Below are 22529 nucleotides of genomic sequence, written 5' to 3'. Positions count from 1 at the left end.
ACATGGTCAGTTATTGATGTGCGCAAACAATAAATATTGAAGTCATTTCCTTGAAATAATCATAGAACATATGTAGGCATTACTCGAGAACAGTCCCCGACCTGTAGAAAGACATTGAAGTACAATTCAGCATCTTGATCAGATTATAGTATCAGTTTCAAGATAACACCTGTTTCTGACAAGACTTGACAGACCACCCCTTTTCCTTCTACCTCCCAACAATGATTTCTGTATCTTAAAATTTTACAAGAACCCAATTGATAAACACAAAGCAAAAGCAATGATGATGTTTTACTTCCCCACCACTTTAACAGGTCAAACAAACATGTTTGAGACGAACCAAACAGCCCTAAAGGACCCTCGAAGTCTCATCACATATTTTACAACCTCCAACTTACACACAAAAAAAAAAAATTGAGAATGAAGCTGCCTGAGGCATTACAGTTTGCCATGCTTCCATTCGATCATATGTGATTCAGTCAGATAATACTCTCAAAAGTGGGGAAAGAGAAACTGCTAGTGATTAAGCAGGCAATGAAGAAAAGGGATATCGCAAACTATGTTTAGCCTTCAAGTGTGTCATGCTATCAAAATTATAACCCTCATGAATGGGTGAATATATCTAAGCTATAAATTAATGGAATGGTGCTAATCCCAAGCACTAGTCAACCCTTGATTGCCATAACCACCTCCATACCCTGATGCCGCATATGACCCACCTCCATACCCATTGCCTCCACCATAATACTCACTGCCTCCACTCCTGGTAGAGGAATCTCTTCGAAAGTCACGGCCTCCAAATCGTGCTCCACCTGATCGACGGTTTCTACCACCATATGAAGACCGAGTGGTTGCATAGCGAGAAAGCCAATCTGGCACCTCCTGGCTTGATTCCTGCATAAGCTCTGCCAATGGCCTGGCTAAAGATGAATTATTCTCATTGAAGAATGCGGTGGCTAGACCACTCTTTCCAGCTCTCCCAGTCCTACCAATGCGGTGAACATAGTCATCAATGTCATTGGGGAGGTCAAAGTTGATAACATGTGACACATGGGGGATGTCGAGCCCACGGGCAGCAACATCAGTTGCTACTAGAATTGGAGTTGCACCACTCTTGAAGGATCTCAGTGCTCGTTCCCGTTCCTAAATATGTCACAAACAACAGGTCAAAATATCACTTACCGAACAGAAAAGGTACAAAAATTACTTAAAAAAAATATTTTGTTGCTCATAAAGGGAGAAGAAGGTTAATTTAACCGAGTAACGAAAATTACTCCACCCACTGAATCATATTACTCAAATTTCTAAGCTGTATAGAAGAATGGAACAATTATCTGATCTTCCAACAATTTTGAGATTTACACAATCACTGTGGTTTAGTTATATCTTTCAAATGCACATCACAGAATCAGTGGTCTGAAATTCCGATTCTCAAAGTTGCCATATCTCACTGGGAAGTTATATTTGTAGGTTCTAAAGAAACCTCACAGTAATCTGGATTTGCTCAATGAAACATAGCATCAAAACAAGAAATTGATGTCAAATAAATATATCACCAATAAGCTTAATCTGAATCTCGAATATATAAGAGTGAAAAATTAGATAACCATGTCAAGAATTTTTCACTAAGAATGATTTTTATCTAAAGGGAATTCCCAAAAGCTAAATCACCCAAAAACTGTGGGCAACATGTAAAAATCAAATAACAACAAACCAATTATTCAGAAACCTATGGTATGGCTCATTGTATTTGCTAATTGGCATAGCTTTAGTAAAATTTACCTTCATCGAGAATCAACTTTTGTAAAATTTACATTCAGAAACTTATGGTATGGCTCATTGTATTTGCTAATTGGCAAAACTTTTGTATAATTTACCTTCAACGAGAATCAACTAATCTTCAATCATAAATATGCCAAATGTCATCCTTTAACTATGTCTAAAGAGTTTAGAGTTTTACTTATTTGCTTTTTCTTTCATGGTCCACTGGGATCTTTTCATATTTATTTCGTCATAGTGAAAGACAAGTCTTGGCTCCAAAATTAGGTTGCTCCTTTAAGCTTGGGTGACCAGACCATAGCATGGAGATGACCACTGCATGAAAGAGTAGGGTTGCATATATCAACCCACGTTGACTAGTGCATCATGCACTGGACCACCCCTTATTTGTTTCATCTTATTAGCAAAATTTAAACTTCCAAACTCGATGGGGTTGTAAAAACAAAAAAAATGGCATAAGCTCTCAAATAAATAAACCCTGAGGTAAGAACATGGTCATCAGGACATGGACATTATATAACTAAAAGAACTAGTCCTCGAAAAAAAGCAATATTCATTTCATAACAAGTAAAATTTAAACTTGGTTGACAATATCCACCTTAAATATATAAAACAAAATCCACGATATGATAACAGGTTAAGCTCCATTTGAAGATGCCAACAACATGGAGACAATCTCAATGGTACAAATGTCAAGAACCATGATAAGTCCAAGATATAATGCAAGATACACTTTTATAGATGCAAAAAACATGGAAGTAATTTTGATCATGTCAATAAGGTATACAGTTTCGAATGATACCACCCGGTATGGGCGGTATGTACCGGTCCAACAGTAAACCGGTACACAGACCGCTCGCTATTGGGCGGTATTTTTTATTTATAAATAAATAAATTATATATATATATAAACATATATATAAATAAAGGCGACGTTGCCCTGCCTGGGGAGAAGAGAGGCGACGTCGCACATTTTTTTAAATTTTTTATATAAATATATAAATAAATAGATATATAAATAAAAGATTATATATATATATATATATATATATATATATATATATATATATATATATATATATATATATATATCGAACTATCACGGACTTAGCTGGAATTGCCTAAGTCGTGAGGCACCATTGCGGTCAAGACGCGAACTTAGTTTGAGTTACCTAAGTCGCGACACACCCTTGCGCCAACTTCTCGGACTTAGCTGGGATTGCCTAAGTCTTGAGGCATCCTTGCGACATATGCGTCCGCAAAGGTTCAGCCTAGTTGCAATCTCGTACAGGTCCCGAAGGACCTGTAAACCAAAAAGTTGTTTAGATTGAAAACGAGCGACGGACAAGTCTCGACATCTTGCAAAGAGGAAAGTTTTACAAGCAATGCAGCAAGCACCTTATGTGCACAGAAGAAAAGAGAGAGAGAAAGAAAACAAGGACTTTAGAAGGTAGAACGAACAGTTGCAAGTCCACAAACAACTGCTCACTGGGTGTTGGGCATGAAGGAAAGTTCCCGTCAAGAGAACGTGCGAACTTGTGAAGATTGTTCAACTCCCAACAATAAAGCGAAGCCCCATCTAACCCTGTGCCACCCGACGGGTTTCAGGGTGCTAAGATAGCTGACATTTCGCGCGCTACAACGGGCTGTAGAAAACAGCCCGCGGCACGCGAAAACGAAGCCATTTTGGGGCTTTTTGACCTGGCACGATGAGCGATCGCATTGTGCACTGCAACCTGTTCGAACATATATTTTTACAAGCAAAAACACACAAAACTAAGGTAAAACAGGCTGCCATGTCTCTGTTCAAGCATGCAAAAGCGGCGAACGGTTCATTGAATGAAGTTGTTGCGAGTGGGCGACGACCGTTCATGATAGAACGGTATACCGCTCAGTATACAGTACCATACCGTACCGAGAGAATGTCGAAATTTAGTATGGTATGATATTTCAATCCTTGCATGTCATACACCATTATCCGTCACTAGGAATGAGATAAATCTATGACACCAGATAAATTGGTGTCAGAACACTAAAAAGTTAGGAATGAAGGCCTATTGTTTCACAAGCAACACAAAATGACACCATTAGAAACAATAAGGAATCGAATACACCTACAGATACCATCAAGTACCCATGCTATCCTAAACTTTCTAGTAGATTATAGTTGAGTCTATATCACAAGCACCTGATGGATCCAAAAAAACATTAATTTACAGCATCTACATGACTTGGTATTGCCTGATCTTTCTAAGCTATTGGTTGTCCATGGCTAAGACCCAAATAGTTGGGACTTCACGGCTTTGATGTTGCCGTTGTTGTTGTAGTAGTTGTCCATGCTGAAATTAATTCACATAAGGTTATTTCAACGTTCTATCAAATTTTAACAAAAGATACCATAATATCCTAATGCATAATCACAACTGCCTAATAGATTATAGTAGATGGTATATCACAAGAACCTGATGGATCCAAAAAAGAATTAATTTACAGCCTCCACTTGACTTGGTCTTGCCTGATCTTTTTAAGTCATTAGTTGTCCATGGCCTTTAAGTCATTAGTTGTCCATGGCCAAGTCAATTCACATAAGGTTATTTCAACAAACAACAATTTTTTCACAAAAGATGCCATAATATGCTAATGCATAATCATAACTCAAGAATAAGCTCATCTAGCTGACCAGTAATTTGCTTATCGATCTCATATGACATTGGCAATTGTTGAAATTAAGCCATGCCAATTTAACAAGAAAATGCATCACAACATGCCACTGGCTAATAATGACAAGGATAACCTTATCTATTAATATTACAATCAGCTCATTATTATTAGAATGTATCCTTTTCACACTAGTCCTCAAAGCTTAACCCAATGAATGAATTGGTCCACATATGTAGAATAAAGTAATGATATTTACAAACAGAAAAAAGATAAAGCTTCGCAAAAATGAAACAATGATGAAAACTTCAACATTTGTAGATGGGAGGAAAAATAGCTATTACTTGAGGATAAATATAAAGCATGTGATAATAGATAAAATATCATGCAAATCATTCTTTCCCCCTTGCTAAGATAATAGATAAAATATCATGCAAAGACCTCAGAATCATATATGAGGAATGCTTCACTCAATTATATTTGTGTTGGATATATGTATAGGGTTACAAAAGAGGAGGCTAAAGAACAAATTGGTGTATTTAGCCTAGAAAACATTAAACAACTAGCAAAACATATTTTAAGATAGCTAAAGGTAGCAGCATATTTTTGACAACGTAATGTTGATGGTAGTGTGACGTGATAAAGAAAATCAATTATTGTGAAAAGAACATCTTATATTGCATTATTGCTTAACCAGAAAAAAAAAAAAAGAATGACAAGAATTTTGAAATTTATATAAAGGATGATAAATAAGCAGTTAGGAAAGCTACTAAGATAGTTTAGAGGTAATGGCAAATGTTTTGAAAAAGAGAATCATCACCAATGTGAAATATACAAGAATGAACTAGGATGTCAAGCATAATGGTGTTCATATTGAATTCATATTGAAAATTTGAATTATAAAATCTATTTTTTGGAACCATAATGGTTCCAAAAAATCATAAATAGGCCTTGCACATGACTTTTATTGCACAAATAAAACAAAAAGATAAGTTATTTAAGTATAACGGAAATGTTAGAGCAAATACATGCAAAACAGGAAAAGGATATTACATGTCAAAGCAAGTAATTTCCCAATCCACCTAAGATTGCATAAAGGGTAAAACTTGAACCCTGATGAAATTACTAGATATTCAAGATGATATGTATTTGCTAGCGGCACCATTTGTGTCGTTGACAACCAGTGATTTAAAAAGGCGCTCGAGCGCTCGCCTAGGCGCTCGAGCGCTCGCCTAGGCGCTCGGGCGAGGTGAGGCGAGGCCTGAGCGCCTTGCTTCATTTCCAGGCAGCACGCTTCAAAGAGGCGCCGCCTAGGCGCTCGCCCGAGCCCAAGCGTCTGGCGCTTCGGGCGAGCGCCTGGGTTAAACCAGGCGACCAAACCAGCGGTTTAGGTCTGGTTCGGTCTCCGGTGCTTTAGTTGGTTCAATTGAACTAACTAAAGCACCGATATCAGCACGACTTCCCCAACCCTAACCCTGCTCGTCGTTCATGCTGCTCGCTGCCGCTGCCGCTGTCGCCGCTCCCGCTCCCGCTGCTGCCGCTGCCACTCGTCGCTCTCGCTGTCGTTGCTCGCTTTTACCGCTGCCACTGTCGCCGCTCGTCGCTCCCGCAGCCACTGCCATTGCTCGCTGCTGTCGCTGCCTCTGTCGCCGCTCCCGCTGCTCACTGCTACCGCTGCCACTGTCGTCGCTCACCGTTGCCGCTACCGCTACCGCTCCCGCTTTTCTCAGCACCCTCGGTCTTCCCTTACACTCTTCTCTTCTCTTTCGCTTCTCCTTTTTCGAAATCAAAAGTATACTGTTAACAATATACAGTATATTGTTATACTGTATACAGTATACTGTTATACTGTATACAGTATAACATTATTATTTTAATCTTAATACTATTAATTTTAATATTATTAATTTTTAGTGCCTCATTTTGCTCGGCCAAGCGCCTAACACCTCGAGCGTTTTTTGACCATAGCGCCTTTTGGCGCCTAGCGCTTTTTAAATCACTGTTGACAATAGAGAAAAGATAAAATCTACATTTAGAAATGAAAGGAATTAAATTAAGGGATAAAATATGTAACACAATACATCTGAATATATACATTGAAGATTTTAGCTAAGTAGAAATATATGGTCCAAAAGTTACAGAAAATATAAAATCTTGTTATATTGAAGTCTTGTTCAACAAAATAAATGTTAAACTTTAACGTAATCTAAAATCACAGACATATGTCAAAACTTATCGTTATAAATTTTACAAATAGTTTTATATCGCATTTACCACATACTAAACTTTCAAATTTTGGCATGTTAGCATATCCGTCATATAATATCGGTATAATGATTTTGTATCCATGCTTCATAAGCCATAATTGAATTTGTTACAATCTGATCAAACTAGATTTCAGAAAACAGATACAGCTGAAGATAGTCTTCTAGCAGTATCAAGTTCTCAAACATCCAGCACAGCTTACTCGTCCTTTCAAAGATGCAGGATACAATAGAGAATCAAAATGACAAATTCTCACAAGGAGAAGGGAAATAAGTTAGTAGAATAATTTATGAGCTAACAAGAACTAAACTAATAGATTTGAAGTAACAATTTGATCAATGATGATTCACTTACCTGTTGTGTCCTATCACCATGAATGGTAGTTGCAGGAAACCCATGCATGGATAACCAATGTTCCAACGAATCAGCACCTTTCTTTGTCTCCACAAAGACCAAAGTTAGAGCTTGCTGAAAGAATGAGGCAACAATATCAAAAATATTGATTACAGTAGAATGATAAACATAACCAAAGAGACTAAGTTCTTTCATGCAAAAGAGTATTAAAAATTTGAGTTCAAGCAAAGCCATCCTAGATCCAAAAACAAGGCAATGACCTTTTGTAAAATATTCCTACCTTTCCATAGGCACCATTAACCTTTTGGGCATGAAGGAGGTCCATTAGGTAGCTTCTTTTGTCTGGCTCAAGAACAAACTCTACTCTCTGAACAATCAGTTCAGTACTAGAACCAACCCTTCCAACAGCAAGAAAGATGTAATTGAAAAGGAAATCAGAAGCCAACCTCTGCAAACAAAGAAATATTTGTACCTTAATATTTCACAAAAAGGATAAAAGGAAGATAAAAAGAAAATGATGTTAAATATCAACAATTAAATAGTTGAGCTTGCCTGAATCTAATTCAAAACCAATTGACCTCATAGAGATACTAAAGAGTCTTCTATTTCATTACAAAGAATTAGGCTGTAGTTTTCAAGCCTTCATAACTAAAATAATATAGCCTTAGAATCAGCAATAAGCATAACAAAATAGAATACACATTAAATTCTATGCCTAATAATAAATATAATGGTCATCATCATCATCTGTGGCAGCACCTACTGCCAACACAATCAATAGTCCCCGGCATGTGGAGAGCTAGAGCATGGTGCATGGGCTGCAAGGCTCACCATTTTGTACAGTGGAGAACATGGCAGCACAGTCACAGGCTCTGGGCTTGTCAGTGGACCATCATTATTTCCAATCCCGATCAACATTGCTGCAATCTATGGTCGGAGCAAAAGAAACTTGGATATCTTTAAAGATGATTTGCTTCAACAGTGTTTTTAAAGACTGCTGCAGCATAGGAGCAGCAATACAGACTGTTAATGTTGCATTACTGAATTGATCTATGGTGATCGAAGAGAGGTTAAGAGGCTCTGATAGTGCTCAGATCTAAGGATCTCTGCTTTCAGCTGCAAATAGGATTACTGCCAGCCATTTGATCACAGAAAATTAACCAGCAAGTTAATTCTCTGCTTAATCTTAAGACCATTAAACTATATGGCAGGGAGAAAATAAGAAAAAATTAGTAAGAAAATAATTGAAAAAGAAATGGACGAGTGATTAAGAGGCTCTGATAATGCTTGGATCTAAGGATCTGCGCTTTCAGCTCTAGAGATAAGATTATGGCGAGTCATTTGATCACAGCATGTTAACCAGCAAGTACGTTAGTTCCTTGCTTAATGTTAAGGCCACTGGACTATATGGCGGGGAGAGAAAAAAAAAATTTAATGAGAAGGAAATTGAAAAAGAAACGGATGAATGATTAAGAGACTCCAGTGGTGCCCGGATCTAAGGACCTCCGCTTTCAGCTCTAGAAGCAAGATTACTGCTAGTCATTTGATCACAGCAAATTAACTAGCAAGTTTGTCCTTTGCTTAATGTTAAGACCACTAGACTATTATGGCAGGGAGAAAATAAAAAAGTGTCAGAAAATTGAAAAATAAATGGAGAAACTGGTAGAGATCACATAAGTTTCTTTCAAAGCAATGCCTGATCACTGTATCGAAGCAACTGCACTCTTATTTATCATAGTCAGTCCATCTACAGACCTATTTTGGTAAAGACATCAAGAAGTAAATAAATATTGACTTGTGAACACCTTAAACTACTCAGCTGATTACTTATTTTAAACAAGAGTTACAGCCTACCACAAACTCTATAGCAGGTGATTAATAAATCAACAGCTGGTCAAACTAAAAATCATTTTAAAAAACTTAAATAGAAGTCTACAAGGATGGCTAATCCAGCTACAAGTTGTATAAAATAATGTTCACAAGCTTTGGAAGAACTAATATAATTACTCCCCACTATATGTAGACTCCGCATGTGCAGGAGCCTTCTGCAATGCAGTTGCCACCTTTTATTAAATATAATTGTTCACTCCTAATTACCCTTGCCTGAGAATGACAGTTTACCATAAAAGAGAAAACAGTCATGATGGTTCATTACAGTAAACAAACAATCCTAACCAAACTATTAGAAGCAATACAAACATTAAAATGACATGAAAATTTTAAACAAGACCATATGTTCCAAACTGAGACCTAAATTGACCATATATTGCCATAAATCAAAATATTAAAAAAAATCTAGATATATCTAGTCAGTGACTGGGTGGAGGCCCATTGGTACTTGCAATTCCAGTAACAAATAGTTTAGAATTACAAAGCGACAATCATAATATCACATAACATTAAAAAAAAGTTACTTCATCTATGTACCATGGCATCAAAACAACTAAATATAGAAGAGCAGAAATATAGAGAGAAAACTCTCCAGCTCATCTTAAATAAGCACCAACATAAATAGTGAGATCACCGGTTCTAACCAGATATAGCATTAAAAAAAAGAACACCGTAGATTCTTCAGGTACCATGATTAAAAGTTAGAAAAGAAAACCTGTATCTCTCTAGGAAATGTGGCACTGAATAACATGGTCTGTCTTTCACCACGTGGAGGCATGTCCATTTGTTCAACAATTCTTCGAATTTGAGGCTCAAAACCCATATCAAGCATCCTATCAGCCTCATCCAGGGCTAAATATCTGATATTTTGTAAAGAGACTCTGGCCCTCTCAAGCAAGTCAACCAGGCGACCAGGAGTCGCAACAAGAATGTCAACTCCCCTTTCCAAGTCCCGCAACTGCCAGTATTTATAAACATTGTGAAGGCACAATCAACTGGAAATAAAGAAAGAATAAACATAATTGTAACACACCTAGATTCCAATAGCCAATTCTGCCAATAGCATGATATAATTTATTAAAAGAAAGACTGGCTTTAAGAAAGCAATCCAAATAAACAGGCAGTCATGCAACAAACAATCACAAGAATTACTAAATAACCACAGAGGCTGAAAGAAAGAACAAGCAGAAACAGCATTATATGTGGTTAAAGATACTTACAAAGTAAAACATTTTACAATTAATCAATAGCAAAAGGGACAATTTACTTTGTTAGAAGACCAGTTAATCCAACAGAGAGGGAGCATTGAATATACTCAAGCAAATAAGGCAGCCAAGGAAACAATTCACTAAAAGCATAAATCGGTTAGACAGAGTAACAATATTATTGATCCAATAATTTACATACTTGGCACCTGATTCAATTCTTTTTAAAAAAAATGTAACGGTTCAAATAAAGTCAAGCATACTAAGGCTACTTAGAAAACAGAACCCTCAGAAAAAATAAGATTGTAAACTTAACACAAGTATATCAAGTAATTAGAGTAGCAAACTCTAGACCATGTCAAGGATCCTATGAGCTAAAGACTTGGCAATAATTCTCGCCTTAAAGGGCACAATCCTCGAGCAAGGGAAGGTGCAAACGAAGTCAAACAAACAAAGATTAAGGAGAAAACAAACAATATCCTTGAACAAAATTTCCACCTCGCAAAAAAGGAAAAAATCAGACACTCCACCAAAAGATCATTCTATCTGGAAATCAGTCTAGGATGTAGACCACCAAATTTCAAGCAACATTCAATATTTTAAACAAATCAATTTATTTCACCTAGTTCAGTCCAACTGTCAGTTTGACATGAACCATTTGGAATCCATATCAGTCAAACTGCTTAATTTCAACTTGAACTAGTTAAAACACATTGGCTCCTGTATCAATTGTTCCATAATATAATAGTCCCACTATAAATAGATTTTTAATCTCAAACCTTTCTATACTAGGCTCTTAATTTTAAAAACAGTTCCTAGAGCATAAAAAATTAAACTTTTCTTTCCAATTCCTGCATTTTCTTCCTTATCCTCTCCATGATATGAGCCTTCAAGTCATAATCATTAACCAATCAACAAATGTGGTATCCCCATAGTAGAAGGAGAGAAAAAATAAAAGTTATTAATTAGGATCACAACAAAAAAATCTTTTGCTACAAAAATAATACATTATTTTTCCGTGTTAAAATATTTCACAACTCCTGTTCCAACTAGGATTCAGCTAACCACTCTTCTTCAACACTAAACAGGCTTGATCTCTTCAAAATCAAGGAGTTTTCTTCTCCTTGAATGATTGTTGTACAGACTACAGAGCTAGTACCATGATAAATTGAGCTCTTGTGCACTGAATTCTGCTGAATTGATGCATTAATGAACTGCGCCATGCTGTCCAATCTTGAACCATGCTAAATCTGAAAAAAATTAAGCCCTTTTAATGGTCAAGAGCCAGATAGGCCCTGGCTATGCTTGAAGCTGATGGAAGAGAGGTTTGGATGATGGAACCATTTCATAACACAAGCAATAGGTGCAGTAGTATGTCCTTTCAAAAGTGTGCTAACAACTATAATACCTGCATCCTCCTCTACTTTCTTGTTTACCTTCACCTTCTTTTTCTTTTTCTTTTTTTTTTTGAATTCTTATACCTCTGCCTGATCACCTTCTTTTCTTTCTTTCTTTTTTGAATTATTATACCTCTGCCTGATCACCTTCTTTTCTTTCTTTTTTTTTTGAATTCTTATACCTCTGCCTGATCACCTTCTTTTCTTTCTTTTTTTTTTGAATTCTTATACCTCTGCCTGATCATTTTTCTGGCCATCCCTCTATCTTCATCTGGTTCTGTGTTTAGCCCTCATCTTCCTTTTATTGTTTTTCATTCCTGTTTCTTCTCTTACACCTGCCTAAGTTCTCTCTTTCACTTCTTTCGTCGTCTCCTTCCCCTCTCTCCACTTCATTTTATTAAATAGTCATTTGCCTTGAATCATGGTATTTTCAATAAGCAATGCTTTTGAAAGAAGATCTTTTGATTATTATGAAGCAGAAATAATATACTCTTCTACATTATTCACCTCAAAATATATCCTCTTTCATGATTTCTGTGTAAACCAACACTCCAAAAGCAAATAATATGGTCCTAATTTAAGAGAATTTTATTAAGCTCTTGTCCAGTAGACCCTTGATTTTAGTAATATACTATAACCACACCCACCATTTTGTCTACAAACTATAAATTAGCATACCTGAATAGTCCATATTTTTGAAAGTGCAATTGGTTTTGTTGAATAGATGATATGCATAAGCTTATAATAATATATTTTGTATCATCACACTCTAATTATTAGCTAAATAGTATCTCTTAGCTCTTTATGCTATGATTAATTTATGTGGTTGATTATATGCTTCAAAGGAAATATTGATACTGTTGCCACCTTAGAAACTACATGATAAAATCTGTAGCCTTCTCTATATTGTCCACTAACCATTTGCTTTTTATGTAGAAGACTCTTCATTCCTTTTAACTTCAATAAAAAAATCATGTGCATGGCACATGCACAAAGAACCTAGTTATTTTAAAAGAAATATGGACCTCTGATAGGAGGACTTAAAGCTATAATAAATCGATGCCGACCTTTATTCTGTATATAAGATGTTCATCACTCACATATTTTAGCAGTTTAAGACCTATATGAGAAGAGATGGGTGACAGTGTAAGCAAGCTTCATGTCACAGCAATGCATAAGGCCTTGACCTTTTCGTTTATGCTTATTACCTCTTTTTTTACCTAGGATTATCCCAAATTGAACCCAAGGTATAAATTGTCCAAAACATCCCTAAGCAATTCCTAATTTTGCATCTAAAGAAAAAATGCTCTCTTTTTTGTTCTCAAATGCATGAATACCTGCTTTGGTTCCTAGATGGAATCATCAAACCTATAGGAATCAAATATTATCCAAAATCACTGAATTTTGCGTACATATGAGAAGGAAAACAACAGATTTCCACAGAATACGTTCATTAGGAATTGGCAATTCAATGACAAAATTAAATTCAGACTAGGAAATTAAGAACCTGTTGATTGATTGGAGCTCCACCATAGGCAACAACAGCCCTAACACCAGTTTGGTATGAGAACTTCCTAGCTTCCTCATGTATCTAAGACACCAACAACAGAAAACAACAAAGAAAAAGGTGCATTAGAGAAAAATGAGAAGGAAACAAGCATACCAAACAGGGAGTCCATATGATGTCTAAGTTGAAGAGGGTAATGCAATAATCATTTAGGGAGAACCACTAACAAACATGTACAGAGGGACTATCATTAATCAAGGACGGACCAGTATCTCTATAAGGTACTAAAATATCAAACAAATAACTCAACATGCAATAAGCTGTCTCCTAAAATATCAAAAACAGTAGTGAATTGTAAAATCTGATAATAATGGTTCATTTGGTCGCAAGGAAAAAAAGAAATAAAATCTCTTTTCTTTAAGTGCATTTGGAGTGTGGGAAAAAAGTCATTTTACCAGTAAAACAGTGACAAAGTGATATCAGCTGATCTGCAAAAAGAAAATGCAACCAAAAAAACTTCACGCCCAGTGAAAAAATCCTCTAGCATAACTAATTGAATGTAGTACCATGTTAACACATTCCAGACAATTGAACTACTGCTAATTACTGAAACAAGAATAAGACGATATTTAAATGGATTCATGGATTAACAGAAAGCATACTTGGATAGAAAGCTCTCGGGTAGGAGACAAAATCAGCGCAGGTGGACACACTGTCCTCGAGCCCCGCTGCCGCTGTGAAGGTGGTCCCCTCATAATCCCACTAATGATTGGGAAGCAGAAAGCTGCTGTCTTTCCCGACCCAGTCTGAGCACAGGCCATCAGGTCACGCCCCGCGAGCAAGATAGGAATTGCATGGCGCTGGACTGGTGTTGGCTTCACATACTTGCACCTCCTGATGTTTTCATTCACTGCATCCCCCAAATCAATCTCAGCAAATGTGCTCACTGGCGGAGGCACATTGTCACCACTGGTCTCCACAGGGATGTCTTCATAAGCATCAAAATTTATCCCAGTATTCTCCTGACCATCAAAAGCAACCTCAGTGGTTTCTTCCTCGTTCACGAAAGGGTTGACCTCTCGCACCCTCCCATCCCACCCACCGCTCCTTGAGCCCCAACCACCGCCCACGCTCCGGCCACCACCACCAGAGCCAGTGCGTCCCAAGTCTCGGCTGGTGCCACCACCCCAACGGCTTCCTCCAGAAGATGCACCGGGCCCAGGTGCAAATTTAGCAGCGGAAGAACTATCGGCGGAAGGCGACGCCGGAAGTTCCGAAGATGCCGCGCGGTTGCGAACATGAGGAGGGACATAGGCAGCACGAGGAGGGCGAGGGGCAGAAACAACAGCAGCAGCAGTGGCGTCGGCAGCGTTGGTGTTGGTGGTGCTAGCAGAAGCACCGGTCGCAAACGCCGAGCTCTCGGCGTTCGCAACAGAATCAGCCCATGAAGTTCGCATAATTCAGACAACAATCTCAATCTTCAAACTCGAATCTCCAGCTGAGCAAAAGATTTAGAACAGCCAACAATCACAAACCCTAGATTATATCACCCAGCCCAATAAAAAGAAAGATACACGATACCAAATCTTATCCTTAGAAAGGAACAGGGAAACACTCAAGCAAACCGAAAAGCTAATAAAATACGAGAAACTAAACTACGATCACGAAAGTCCGGTTTGACGAAGAAAAAGGGAAAAGAAACACCAAAATCCAGACTTACAACGAAACCAAAACGAACGATTAGGGGACCGGAGATACCTGGAGAGATGGTGAGGAGGATCAGTCAGAAACCCTAAAATGGGATCGATCCAAGCGTCGCAAGGGTAAGGAAAGCAATCGAGTAAGAGAACCAGGAGAGCAAAGCTAAGAAAAGGAAACCTAATCAGAACGATCTCCTAAAGCGTGAGACCGAAAGAGAAATACCCAACTCATGACTCGCCTCCATTCTATGAATTACGATCCTCTCCAATCCCGCGCTGAATCGAGACGATCGAATCCCCGTCAAGGGAGGCGAAATCCACAATAGTCTGGGTGGGTCCCGCTGCTATTTTCGACATGAGTGGTCCGATCGTGCAAGGTTCAGCGAAACACCAGGAGAGGATCCCGCGATTCGCTCCCCCGCGGCTGTTGTCCGTACATTGGAATCGCGAAGATTACTCGACGAGAAGTGAGTACGCTGAAGCCTGGCTTAAGACCTGTCCTCGTTACGCGTCCGGGGGACCTCACCATGGGCCCCACGCCCGTCTCCAATGAGTAGTCAGTTAGGTGCGGCACCAACCAAAAAAAGGCGCAGATTTTATGGGTCTGTATATTACATGCACAAAAGATCAATTCATTATGACCGATGAGATCGAGACAGTAATTTCTTTTTTCTGGGATCAAAATTAGCCGAGAATTACCAACCAAAAAGAAGAAAAAAGGACTGCTAAATGATTCATAGATATACTTAGTGGTTAGTGCTTCGTAGCATATATCACAGGGTCGACGCCTCTCTCACTCGTCAACGCCCAGAGAGCGTTCTGCATGAGCAATTGGCCACAGGAGGCGAGCGGCTTGTCCTTGGTGCACGTTGCTGGCGATCCCGACGCTGTGAGTGGCGACGACAGAGGCGCAGTGATCTCGGAGAAGTCGCCGCGGGTGCCGTTCACCAGAATCATCTCGCAGGTATCTTCTTGGTGGTCGTCGAGGACGGCGACCTGGTACGTGCCGGCCTTGTCCGTCACAGCCTCCTCCGTGTGGACGACCTCGCCGGTGGTGTGATTCCTGCATTCTAACCTCACCTAATTGGCACCCTCGATGTACTCGGTGGCGTTGGTCTCGAAGCCAGCACGGCAAGTGTCGCAGTACACGCGGCGCGGCCTTCCACGACGACGTTGGGGGTGGAGATGCAGCAGCCGATGAGGCTGAGGAAGGCCGAGAAGATGCAAAGCGCACGGAGACCGCTTGCCACGGTGGAGAGGGAGGGAGGTAGAAGAAGAAGATGAGAGAATGACAAGAGAAGAGAGGAGCCCTTAAATAGTGGTTGAAGATGTAATGGTGGTGGAGGTGGATTCGGACAATGGATGGCGGATGACTTGGTCTACAAGCACATAGAAATGAGCCACATATATACATTGTTATTGCACACACACACATAGAAATGAGCCACATATATACATTGTTATTGCACACACACACACACACACACACACACACACACACATATATATATATATATATATATATATATATATGTATATATATATATATGTATATATATATATATATATATGTATATATATATATATATGTATATATATATATGTATATATATATATTTCAAAAGCCTCACTGAGACCTTGCTTTCTCCTTGGAGTTGCATCTCGCCTTGATCAGATTGTTGAGAACCTTCACGTACCTGTTCAGAATCCCATGAGCTCTTACTCCTCCTTGCTTTGGAACGATGGGGAGGGTCTTCTCCCACTCATCGTTACTTGTTGCGGCCGCTGCATCCTCCTGATCTCTTGATGCATTATTCATGAGCTTACGAACAGCAGCAGCACCATTAATGCCTTGGCCTGCACCTTGTGACATCAGTTCCTGCAAAGACATGCTTCGAAAGCCATCAGTGGCTTCCTCCGGCTGCGGCTCTTCCTGAAAGACCTCGATGGCCTTCCTTGTTCTCCTGGACATGCTCGGATCGATGCGGCGTTGCTTGCTCGGATCGGAACGCGTCGCCATGGTTGGCGAGAGAGAGAGAGAGAGAGAGAGAGAGAAGAAGGTAAGTTGAGGGAAGGGTGGAACGTCAACTTGCATGGTTAAGACTGAGAGATCAGCGGCTGTGCTCCTACCGGCCTCCTTTGGCTTCATGCCAAAGAGTGCGATGGAAGCATTGGAGGAGGAGCGAGGGACGAGACTTATGTGGTTGCAGCACTGTTCTTGATCCATCTATCATTACTAGCCATGACTTCATTCTCATCATGCACCTGCGTAAAGATGGAATCATACATGACAACAATGAGGACGTACTTACGATGATCGCATGTCGTCAATCGCAAAATGTCCTCCTTATATAGTGATAATCTTTGTTGGTAGACTCTGTTTAACCCCATAAGTGATGATGTGCCATAATCTCATTTATAAAATTGATATTAGTATTTTTCATAAATTTAAAACCGAAAGAAATAATTTTATTTTTCCTAACATCATCAGTTACACTATTAAAAGATATAATACGTGATATTATATACTGCATTAGTACAAATTAGATGAAAAAAAAAGATAATTTTAATATCTCTATATCACCGTTTGCATCGACCTTCGTCGCTCGGCTCCCCTTCCTCCCCAATGCTTCTTATGTCATGACTCTTTTCATTTTTGCCCTCGCCTCTAATTCCAACACTTTCTTGAGCTTTAGTCGTAACTTCATTCGCCATGTAATGATCGCTACTATCGCCATTGGGACAAGAGTATGCTATTGCTTCCTGTCCGATCAATAGCTATAACTTATATGCTTAATTACGATGGTTATTTGAAAATGTCCTATCGCGATAGGTTATATGACAAATTATTATATTTCAATTATGTGAGTATTATTTGTGTGGTTTTAGTATGATTGCTTTTAAGAGGAGACAACATTTTGAGTAATGTTATTACACAAAATCATATTTTATGCCAAAATCCTATAAAGATAAATAAATCTCTTTTGTGATTGTCGGAACAAAGAACATAATAGACTAGTATGGGTAGAGATAAAGATGGCAGGGTCTACAAGTAGTTATTGCTATGTTAAAATTATATTTTAATTTAGGCAAAGCAAAAAAATAAAAATATATTAAAATTATTATTTTTTACTTATCAATTTCGCATTAGTCGAGCATGTGATATCACATGCTATCTCTTTCATGACGTTAGAAAAAATAAGATTATCTATTTTATTTCTAGAACTATAAGGATCCTAATATAAATTTTTTAAATACATGAACAATAATATTAATAAGGTCTAAATATAGAAGATAAAAGTTCATCTAATACTATAGTTTTCGTAATCGTAAGTAAAAGTTTTATCTTTTTTATTGTGGTCTAATAATCGCATCTACAAGTTTTATTCATGTGTTATTTATAAGATAATACTTATTGTAAATAAAAATATGTAGCATTACATCTATTAATAAGCCGATAAAATTAGATATAATATAGAATTATAAATTTGATCACATATCATTTACCACAATATGACATGATACGATAATTAGCTACCTATCTCATCCATAGGATACAAGTGTCGAATTAGATGTTGAATTGATAAGTAATATTTGAATGAACATTTGAATTGGTTTATAGCGATAGGGCGATCTGATACTATTATTTTGAGTTTAAATGCCTCGATCGATGGTTTAGGTTTATTAAGATAATGATTTAATTATTCTATTAGATCGTATCATAACAAATGATACAAACATTACATTAAACATAACATAAGGATTCAAATAGAAAAGAGATATGATGGATGTAATCGAATAGAATACATATCATAATGTGAAAGTCCTATCGACTTAGCTTCACATGCAATAAGCCATTGTTACACTCTAATTTAATATCTTAAAAAAATTACATGAGTTTATTACTATTGATTTAAACTTAACACAATTTACACTCAACATAAAGTATTTAATGGTTACATACTTCCTCCCCTTCTTTCATCTATAAACCCATCCTCGAGCCATTCAAGGAAAGAGGCACTACCAAACATCGAATGCTTGTTCTTGTCCTTTGTGCAATGCCAAAGATGAAAGTGAGGTCAACACCTCATGCAACAATTCTCTTGTCCTGAGTTAAGGCTGGCTTTGGAAGTGATATTTGCGTTGACTGCTTCCCATCAGCTTCACTAATCTAAGGACTTAAGAAGCTGAGCTCCCCTCATTCTATTGGAAGGTGTTTGTCAACCTTTCAGTGTTGTTCTATTTCTCCTTTTTCACCCCACGTTTCTTATGAAAAGGTATTTGATGGATTGGTGTATTATACAATTGCCAAGTCTTGTACTCCAATCTATATAAAAAGACAACACTGAAAGGTTGACATTCAGAGTTGGCCATCACGCAAAGCCTTCATAAGAGGCAACAAATTCTTGGAAGTCAAATCATGATAGTTATTTAGTGACAATCTTTCATAACTTTTCATAATGAAATCTTCCAAATAGAAAAAATATTGATGTTCACCTTCTTGCCTCCGATTATCACATAACAAAAGAGGGTTAATTATATATTATCCTTTATAGTTAGACCTCTTTAGTTTTTTTATTTTTAGATTTAAAAATATTTATATTGAAATCTCTATAATTATGAGAATAAAATATCTATATCTATTTATTCTGTCGTTGTCGATTTTATAAATGGAAATATAAAAAATAAATAATAATAATAATAATTTTAATATTATAATCGATAGTGACAAACAATGTCAGTGGTGGTGGATTATAATATTATTAGGGGTCACGGGTGACTATTGTGGATGAGGAGAGCAGTGACGATAGATGAGGGTCGCTTAGCAATTGCATCAATACCGATGCAGATACACAATGATGTCACTCGACAACTGTATCGATACCGATATAGATGCAGAGCGATAAAAGATCGTCAATGCAAATATAGAGTGACCTTCATCTCTCTTCATCACTCTTCTCATCCATAGCCCCCAATGATACCGTCATTTATTATCACCGACGTTGTTCACTATCATCAATTGAAATATTGAAATTATCTTTTCATATTTTATCTTTATATTTTCATCGATAAAACAAATGACGTTATGGTAAATGAATATAGATATTTTATTTTTATAACTATAAAGATTTCGATATAAATTTTTAAAGTATAAAGTATAAATATTAAGATGTGAAGAAGGACTAACCCTAAAGGATGATCTATAATTAGCCCGCAAATAAGATCATGTAAACTTGGCATCTGTGTTGGCTTTTCCTTTCGTGCTGTGGTTGTGGTTGTGGTTGTGGTTGTGGTTCGTTTTGGCAGTAAACTTAGCCTTTCGTTGCCTTGAGAGCTAACAAACACACCCAACACCGATGTGCTCATCGCCTCTATTATCCTTTTCAACTATATTCTGACAGCATTCTAAGTTGACCTCATTTTTCAGCTATTTCATTATTGCATTATTGTATTGTATTGTTGTTGTTGGTATTATTATTACTTACTTTCACTCCATTCACCAATATCTGAAATCATTAATTAAATAATGTTGTGTGTTTCTTATAGGGATATATATATTATGTGGTAAGACCTTTTATAAGCTGACCAGTCATGAGTTGTCTTCCGCATCACACTAATGAGTTAGATGTCTACATTTCTGACCTAAAACAGCTTGCAAACATATATTCTGATGGATAGGAAAGAGTAAATAATATGCATCTATTTCTGGAGATTGTGTGTCATGTTGGCAACTATATACCAAACCCTTATGCATCTGCCAGAGTTCCATTCTTACGTATATATCAACACCACGACGAAGCGATCCGTAATAATGTGGGGGGTTAATGCATACTAATTTTTGTTTGGGCGAAGGAATTGTTTTATGGTAATAGCAATAACTATTCTTATTTACTTTTCCACGAGTATTAATGACGATTAAACCTTAAAATATTCCTATTGCCAGTCCTGCAATCCTTCTTATATAAAACTCACGTATGCTCGGTGACGATGGAAGCCTCGACTGAGTTGAATAGGTGGTTGATGCAGCAATCCCTGATACTTACTTGCATGCGCCATGACGCCCGTGGAGGTACCCAATGCAGCAGGAGGAGGAGAAATGAGGAGAGTGAACGTGGTGTACTTCCTCAGCCGGAATGGCCGGGTGGAACACCCGCACCTCCTCCGCATCCATCGCCGTCGTCGAGACCACGTTTACCTTCGCGGTACTGTGCTTCCCCTTTGCTTGCGCCTCTTTGATCTATCTCTTCGGCTGTTTCCCAATTATTTCCTGCGCCTGCTCGATCTGCCAGATGTGAAGAGATGGCTGTCGGAGTTCAGAGGGAAGGACATGGCCGACTCCTTCGCCTGGTCCTACAAAAGGTGATCTACTCCATCGTCTCATCCTCTTCGTTCGATGCTATTCGTGACATGATTACATGGGTGTGATTTCTCAGACGGTATCGAGGCGGATACATATGGCAGGACCTGATGGACGACGACCCCATCACGCCCTTCGCCGACGCCGAATACGTGCTCAAAGGCTCCGAGCTCGCCACGGATCCTCCCGTCTCCACCCCCAGCAAACAGGTGCAGCACAGCACCCCACCTTCTGTTACCCACTCATCTCCTCTGACTTCATGTGCATCGTTTGCTTTCACCGATGACCAGGTGATGATGCCGGCGTCGACGTCGGCGGTCGATGAGGAACCACCCAAAGTGGCGGCCTCATCTGACGCCGACACTCTACTGGTGTTGCCGCCATCGCCAACACAGCAGAAAGCGGCACCCGAGATCGACGCGTCGAAGGTGGAGGCGAAGGAGAAGCCGAACGAGGAGAAGGAGGAGGAGAGAGGGGCATCGATAATGGACAGCAGCAGCGACAGCAACAACTGCTCGAAGCGAGCGACGCAGGCGCTACGTAACATCCTCCGGTGCAAGACCGCGGATCAGACCGACGACGGGGCCCTGCGGCCGATAAGCCGAGAGGGAGAGGAGCGGTCCGGCGGTGGCCGCGGCGGCGACAGTGAGGGTTCAAGGTGATCGCATCGGTGCCATTAGGAGTCATCTGCTTTGCATTTACAGGCCTTGCTGCTGTGTGCTGAAGAGTTGGAATTGGCAGGGAAGGGAGGACGAGGAGCGGCGGGGGGAGGAGGTGGCGGAAGGCGGGGAAGCAGGAAGCCGCCCCGGTTTACACGCCGGCGGCGACACCCACTTGCTCGTAAGTCACACTCTTCGTCTCTTAATTCGTGGCTCGTGTGACTCGGATCGAGTCGTAGTTGGTTGAGAAACACACGGGTCACAGTCCGACTACGTCAAGACACGAATCCAAGTTTTATGGCACACCAGTATTCACTCTTGATTCATAGGTATTGCTGCCATAGTGATTGATATCTGAAATAGCAGTCAAAATTATGTCATTAAATAGTACGTCGCAAAGTTGGATACATATTAGGCTAATTATATATTAGCACTAACTTCTTTAGTATTTCGATCATTAGACTTAAAAAATTTATATTAAAATTTTTATAATTATAAAAAGTAAAACATCTAAGTCCATTTACCCTAATATCATAGGTTTTATAGATACAAATATAAATAAATAATTTTAATATTCTCATTGGTTGTGACGGACGATGTCAGTGGTGATGAACGATAACATTGCTAGAGGTCGCAAGTGACTGTTGAGGATGAGAAGAGCAACGATGAGAGATGAGAGCCACTTTGCATTTATGTCAACGTCGATGCAATTGTTGAGTGATCCTTTCGCCTCTTTACATCTGCATCGACGCGGTTG

The 22529-nt window shown here is 38.7% G+C and overlaps 2 protein-coding genes across 2 annotated transcripts; one reads left to right on the top strand and one right to left on the bottom strand.

Moving 5' to 3' along the window:
* Positions 1–114: 114 nt before the first annotated feature.
* Positions 115–14971, bottom strand: LOC135612470 (DEAD-box ATP-dependent RNA helicase 37-like). Its single transcript, XM_065108806.1, has 7 exons — positions 14814–14971; positions 13718–14553; positions 13056–13139; positions 9662–9904; positions 7337–7504; positions 7057–7170; positions 115–1143 (listed from the first exon to the last, which is right to left on the bottom strand). Exons 2-7 carry the CDS (start codon positions 14510–14512, stop codon positions 649–651), a joined length of 1899 nt encoding a protein of 632 aa, XP_064964878.1. The 5' UTR covers positions 14513–14553; positions 14814–14971; the 3' UTR covers positions 115–648.
* A 5809-nt stretch (positions 14972–20780) lies between these two features.
* On the top strand, positions 20781–21846 carry LOC135611702 (protein SOSEKI 1-like). The gene is made up of 4 exons (XM_065107349.1): positions 20781–20958; positions 21046–21115; positions 21190–21322; positions 21404–21846. Exons 1-4 carry the CDS (start codon positions 20811–20813, stop codon positions 21773–21775), a joined length of 723 nt encoding a protein of 240 aa, XP_064963421.1. The 5' UTR covers positions 20781–20810; the 3' UTR covers positions 21776–21846.
* Positions 21847–22529: the final 683 nt, after the last annotated feature.

This window comes from Musa acuminata, chromosome BXJ2-5 (assembly GCF_036884655.1).
Source record: "Musa acuminata AAA Group cultivar baxijiao chromosome BXJ2-5, Cavendish_Baxijiao_AAA, whole genome shotgun sequence".
Lineage (NCBI taxonomy): Eukaryota > Viridiplantae > Streptophyta > Magnoliopsida > Zingiberales > Musaceae > Musa > Musa acuminata.
Note: the sequence above shows the minus strand (reverse complement) of the source record. Positions and strands in the feature narration are given on the sequence as shown.

What these genes read in the sequence shown, in the direction of transcription:
- LOC135612470 (XM_065108806.1), bottom strand. Translation starts at nt 14,512, where the DNA reads ATGCGAACTTCATGGGCTGATTCTGTTGCGAACGCCGAGAGCTCGGCG. An exon ending in CCCGAGAGCTTTCTATCCAA is followed by an intron (nt 13,140 to 13,717) that starts GTATGCTTTCTG and finishes TTGGTGTCTTAG; the next exon opens with ATACATGAGGAAGCTAGGAA. An exon ending in GAGCTCCAATCAATCAACAG is followed by an intron (nt 9,905 to 13,055) that starts GTTCTTAATTTC and finishes AAATACTGGCAG; the next exon opens with TTGCGGGACTTGGAAAGGGG.
- LOC135611702 (XM_065107349.1), top strand. Translation starts at nt 20,811, where the DNA reads ATGACGCCCGTGGAGGTACCCAATGCAGCAGGAGGAGGAGAAATGAGG. An exon ending in AGACCACGTTTACCTTCGCG is followed by an intron (nt 20,959 to 21,045) that starts GTACTGTGCTTC and finishes TCGATCTGCCAG; the next exon opens with ATGTGAAGAGATGGCTGTCG. An exon ending in TCTCCACCCCCAGCAAACAG is followed by an intron (nt 21,323 to 21,403) that starts GTGCAGCACAGC and finishes ACCGATGACCAG; the next exon opens with GTGATGATGCCGGCGTCGAC.